Source organism: Gobio gobio (assembly GCF_949357685.1).
Source record: "Gobio gobio genome assembly, chromosome: 2".
Taxonomy (NCBI): Eukaryota; Metazoa; Chordata; class Actinopteri; order Cypriniformes; family Gobionidae; genus Gobio; species Gobio gobio.
The window spans coordinates 46964916-46970915 of NC_137098.1; the positions used below are offsets into that span (position 1 = coordinate 46964916).

General features: G+C 37.8%; 1 protein-coding gene across 1 annotated transcript in view; it reads right to left on the bottom strand.

Annotated features, from left to right (window-relative positions):
* Window positions 1-5580, bottom strand: part of mybpc3 (myosin binding protein C3) — a 39711-nt gene extending 34131 nt beyond the window's left edge. The window contains exons 1-6 of the mRNA XM_079811073.1: window positions 5443-5580; window positions 2853-3122; window positions 725-868; window positions 532-618; window positions 301-449; window positions 87-204 (exon numbers count right to left, since the gene is read on the bottom strand). Of these exons, the coding sequence (XP_079667199.1) occupies window positions 87-204; window positions 301-449; window positions 532-618; window positions 725-868; window positions 2853-3122; window positions 5443-5467 (793 nt within the window). The 5' untranslated portion in view covers window positions 5468-5580. The remainder of the gene's footprint in view (window positions 1-86; window positions 205-300; window positions 450-531; window positions 619-724; window positions 869-2852; window positions 3123-5442) is intronic.
* Between the last annotated feature and the right edge of the window lie 420 nt (window positions 5581-6000).

A 6000-nucleotide genomic window follows, 5' to 3' on the forward strand; every position in this document is an offset into this window, starting at 1 on the left:
TTGTTATTTATTGAGCATGCAAATGGTTCTTCTTATTCAAACTGTGTTTTTTTTTTTCAGGCCCAAAATAAAAGTTTGGGTCTTACCATGTACTGCTATGTCAAAATTACAACTGTCAAACTTGTCTCTAGATGACACCTCACATCGATAGGCTCCAGCAAAGTTGGCTTTAGCTGCAATGATGAGCATCTCAAATGTGTACACCTGAATAGAATTTTATTGGGGGTTGATTTAATTTTTGACTTTCAAACTATTCTATATGTATTATGTACTCCGTAACTATTTGAGCATTTGTCAGACCTTATTGTTGCGGTCATAGTGCTCTTTGAGCTGCAGGTGCTTTCCTGACTTGCTGGCCAGATCCATCCACTTTCCTTTGAACCATTTTACTGTGGGCTTCTTCAGCAGAGATTCACCACACACCCGAGCAACAATGGTAATGTTCTCACCTATATGGGAGAAAAATTGGAAGAATGTTTTCATTCCATATGCATTATCAGATTCTTGTTGACTAGAGGCACTGTCACTCACCTACATTCACCTCCCCACTTTGAGGCTTCTCTGTGAAGAGACCTGTAAGGTCCTGCCTTGTGTCAGGATGATGACTCTCGGGCAGAGCTTAAAAACAAACAGAAAAATGGGTTTGTTAGTCAGTCAATTTCAATCCTTTGAAATGTGTAATTCAATGACAAAGCATAATTATATATGTCTGTGTGTTTTTCACCTTCAGGTGCTACACCATCTGATGCGGGTGCATTGGTGTCTGGTGCTGAGTTTTCAGAAGGTGCTGGTGGAGCTTCTTTAGGTTCTTCAGGCTTAGGATCCACAGCTGCGGGATCTGGGGACATGGCTTTTTGTGGTTCCTTCACTGCAAAAGTGCAAAAATCCTTAAAATGGCTTTCGGGCAGATGCTAAAAAGTAATCACCCATCTGAGTGAGAGAAGTTTCCCTTTTCACTGCTGATGAATGTAAATTTTAAAAATGCAGTCCCTGAAGCCTTACTTCTCCATTACTAATTCCTGCATCTCACAAAAAAAAAAGGTCTGGGTCAAAACAAGATGCTAATTCTTTTGTTCACATGGCTCTTATAGCTTTTAAAACTTAAAGCCAAAACAATCAGATATATTACCTCACATTAATTCACATGCAAAGTTTTGTTCTCATGGGTCCTTTTTAGCTTTGATATCACCCTCTTCAGGATTCTAATGCCACAAAAAATCTTCCTCTGTGCCTAGTGCTCTAAAGACCTGGGCCCGTATTCATAAAGATTCTAAGAGTCCTCTCAGAAAACTCCTAATTTAGCTTAAAAACTTTTACGTAGGAGTCTTAGCTTAAGAGCTATTCAGGACCGATCTGAGAGCAACTCTGAGCAAGGAAAATACAAAAACTTTTATCTTAGTGAAGAGGCGGGGCTGACCCCGTTGCTACGTATGACACAGTCTTTTGAAGACTGTGATTGGTTGGTTGTCCAAAAAGGAGTGCTTTTAAGTATAGGGTCTATTCGAAGCCTTCACTTTGAATTTACAAGCGCAAATTGTCCTATTTTACCGTTCTCTCTCACTCACATACACACACACACATTATATATATATATATATGTAGACTGAAAAATTAAATTAAGCATAATTAATTTGTGCTCGTTTAAATAATTTAAATTTAGTTTTTTTATTTTAATTTTAAAAAATGAATTGGTTTTATGGGAATTGCATGTGTTTTTGTTTAAATTGAGATTAAATAAATTGATTGCGACCACTTACGATAAATTTTTTTTTTGTAAATTCAACAAATCAATTTTTCAGTGTATATAAATCCTTGTATTATTTACCATGCTGTTAATTTCCTATAAGGTATTTGATTGGCTTAGAATTATAAACATTGTTCCACTCTTTCCAATTACACTGATTGCTCGCATGTCTATTTAATTGGTGGTTTGAAAGTTGGATTTAATGCAACAAACATGATCCCTGCACAGTCTAATCTATAGCGTCTTATTAAGTCACTGTTATCCATTGTCTCCAACACATTTCTTCTCCCTCTTCGTCTTTCTGCCATTTTCTCCGCTGCTAAAGAAACTCTTAAGCCTCTTAAAAGTCCTCTTCCGTGCTCCTAACAAATTTGACCTTAAGACCTCTTTTAAGGGTTAAGATGCTTTCTGAATTACTTTTTCTTTACTAGGATTTTTTAGTTAATTTTAAGAGTAAACGCCCACATTTCTAAGAATTGTCTTAGAATTTTTTCACTAGGAGCTACTCTTTGCATTAAGATTCTTTATGAATACGGGCCCTGATGTATAACCATAGATCTATGTAGCACTGTTAGAAACTTAAAGTTGCAATATATTCTGAAGCACATGAAACATTGGCCATTTATACTCAAGTGTGCTTTGTCTATAAAAATAGTACTAATTCTTGTTATACTGACTGTCACAATTTAATTGTGTTACATTTTCTTTTTTTTCTGAGAATCAATTTATCAGGAAATGCACTAAAATAAATAACAACTAAACTTTAGTTTTCCCTTCTAGACACTGACTTTATTAGGCTAGTTATATACTGTATATAGGTCTAACACAATGCCTAACAGGATCACAAGCTCTATGAGCAGACACTGAAGATATACAGCTATAAGAGGTCTGGTGAGTTTCCCAGATTCCACAGCAGGCTGAGAAATCCTTACAAGTAGTGATGACATGCTTGGGAAAACATGCTTTAAAAAACATCCAGTTGCAACTCCAGAGAAAAGTGAATCAGAAAGGAGAATTATGGTGCTCTGTGATGGCTTTACAAACAAAGCAAAGGTGGGGTAAACGTGAGGTAAATACAGGAAAGAGTCACTATCCAAAAATCACCCACCTTCTGATTCTTTTATCTTTAATTCAAATTTGACTTTTGACACCCCAGCAATAATAGCATATCCCACTGCATCCTCATGGACTGCATTGTTTATTGTGAGAGAGTGCTTATTGCCCTCCGCTGAGATGGTATATTTGTCACTGGATGAAATGTCCTTGGAGTCTCGCTGCCATCTCACTTTTGCATCAGGCTTCTCAGTCTCGGCTTCAAATAGGACTGTTTCCCCAATCTCAGCAGTCTGAGACTTTGGTTTTTTGAAGAAAGCTGAGACTGAAGGAGGGAGGGAGGGTCAGAAGGAAAGGGTGCATTTCCAAAATCTCCACCTCAAGCTCTTATCTCTGAAAAATCTTATCTTTCCTCTCTAGCCGATATCGCACACTTTAAATGGTCTTAAGACTTTGCGGTCTAATGCTTAGTTTCACAGACACGGCTTAAGCTTAGTCCTAGACTACAATGCATGTTTGAGCTGTTTTAACTGAACACAACTTGCACTGGCCTATCTAAAAACATGTCAGTGCCATTGTTTGGTCTCAAGATGCACACCAGTATTGTTTTTTTTCTAAGGCATGTTCATAAAAGCTACTTAAATGTCCTAATTAAACTAAGGCCTACTGCTTAATCCAAGCTCTGCCTGTGAAACCAGGCCCTACTGTATATAGTTTGCCTTTAAAATTAGTTTTTGTTGTGCATTTAGCCTTAAAAGAAGTAATTCTCCATAGGGAATTCTATAAAAATACTAACGACTCAAGTTATATTGAAAATCATAGTGTAAAACGTATACACACACTAATTTGCTTAGGAATAGCGTAGGTAATATTTCGTAAACTACTTTTCACTTTTGACACTTGAATGTGTTGCTGGAACCTTATCTTCATGGCTATTGTTGTCGCATGCCTTGAATTATTAACTGCTTATTCATCGTTCGTTCTTTCACTTTGAGTCACGCATCTTCAATCGCATCAGTACAGATGGTTCAAACATAAAGCAAGCCAACCCTGTGGGTTTAAAAATAGAGTGCATGTGCTCTCCATTGAGAACGGCAGTCCACATTGACACGGCCGCAGGTAGCTGCTGGATGGATTAACTGGGATCTATTTCTGGTGTTTATCAAGTACTTGTCCCTCTCTTGCCATTTCAAAACTGCTGGTATCCACATTGTCTTTGTTCCACTGTGGCATTCTGGATGGATGGAAGCAGTGACAGTGAACTAATGATGTCTATGTGGTAAACAGGTTTTGAACTATAATGTCTGTGAGGTAAGCACAATGTCAGGAACTGTATGAGGACACGTGTTGATTTTAAATGTTGGGTTGAATGCTAGAGGACTGATACATGATAGGTAATTGTCTAGCGTGAAAGAGGCAGTTCATGGCTTAATTTAAGTCAGCCAGTGTGGCAGCCAATAGCGACTGGATTTCAATGTGAGCTGGGATGGGAAACTATTTCTAGGCGTGTCTGTCACTCAAAAGCCTTCAAAAGAAAATGTTACATTGCTGTTGAGATGTCCTGTTATGAATCTAAAGCAATGGTTCTCAACTTTTTTGACTCCAAGGACACCCTCTGTCCAATATAATATTTGAAGGCCCTTCGATCCAAGCTGATATGTACCTCTGGTATTTCTGGTGTAATGAAAAAACTAAAAAAAATAGTGTCTGTTTAATAATATACATATTTATTTAGTTTATTTAGCAGGGGGTTAGCATTTTAATTAAGATTGTTAATTTAACATTTAAATTTTAAGACTTTTTGGGGTTCCACTGTAAGTTTACAGAGTACCCCTGTTTGTCCACCGCCCCTGGTTAAGAACCACTGGTCTGCAGCCATTGAAATACACCAAAGAGATTGAGATAGGGAAGAGAAAGTGTCTGCAGATGGATTATTGTTGACTACGACTAAACTCCATTGCTTAATGCTGAAAACTGATGCAACAGCATTGTTAGCATGCTGTAGGTCTTAGCGAATATCGCCTGAGTGGGGATGTCAAACAGGTGGTATCACATTATGGCAATCCTTTAATTCCTGCTTAGACAAGGTTAGTCTGTGCACTTTTGGAAAAAGCCCTTTAGTCCACTGCCATTATTCACTTATCATTTTTGCTTAGAATAGGCATTGAATAGTATTTTGGATAAAAAAATGAACTTAAAAAGTTGCCACGAAGAGAAATTTGCCTAGAGCGATATGCAATACAGTCACATGCTTTGAATCTATACATACAGTAGGCAGTGCAGTACAGTTTAAAAGAATAGTATATTACGAAAATGCTCATCAAATCAACTGATACTGCCCATTTTGCCCATACATGTTAAATTACAAATGTTCATAATTGTTTCAATTACTCCAGATTACACCAAAAGCCAGAGGTGCAGGAGTTCAAGTCATGGAAAGCATTGTATATATAACAAATTGCTGAGGTTTTGAAGTTTTACAGTGATCAACCAAGTACACATAGGGTCAAAGTTCAGAACAGAAATGTTAATATTTCCTCAACCAACAACTCAGAAGAACACTGAATAAATATCGCTGCTGATTGACAAAAATCCGTAATACACCCATTTGTCAAACAGAATTAAGAACAAAAACACTGGCATACCTGTTTTTTTAGTTGGCTCTGGCATCCTGGTTGAGTGTCCCAAACAGGCATTGTGGACAACAACACCAGCACTTCTCTTTTAATAGACACCCCCGCCCCCCACACCCCTTAAATGTCGTATGGTACTTGCCCCGAATCATCCTTCCCACCCCTTCACACATCTACCACCATGACCTATCACTGAGCCCACCTTCCATCACCCCCATTGGATGACAGAACTGAAGCTAATGGTGGATGGAGGATAAGGGAGCACAGACCAGATGGGGTAAATTTAGAGTCTGACTGTAAAAAAGCATCTTCAGATCTTTCCTCCGTACTGCTCCAAGAAAAAGGTCAAAACACATTTGTTATGATTATTTTTAGTATTCTTAAACAAGCTCTGACATGGAGCCACAGCTTTTACATCTGCAGCTTCATATTCTTCTTTATATCTTTTGTGCATGTCAGCAAATAAAGACTATATACTATCTTCTTCTTTATAAAAGGCCCCAAGAAAAGCTTGTATTGGATAGGCCCAGAGAGACTGGAAGGTAGTATAAAAACCATCACAAAGTGTTT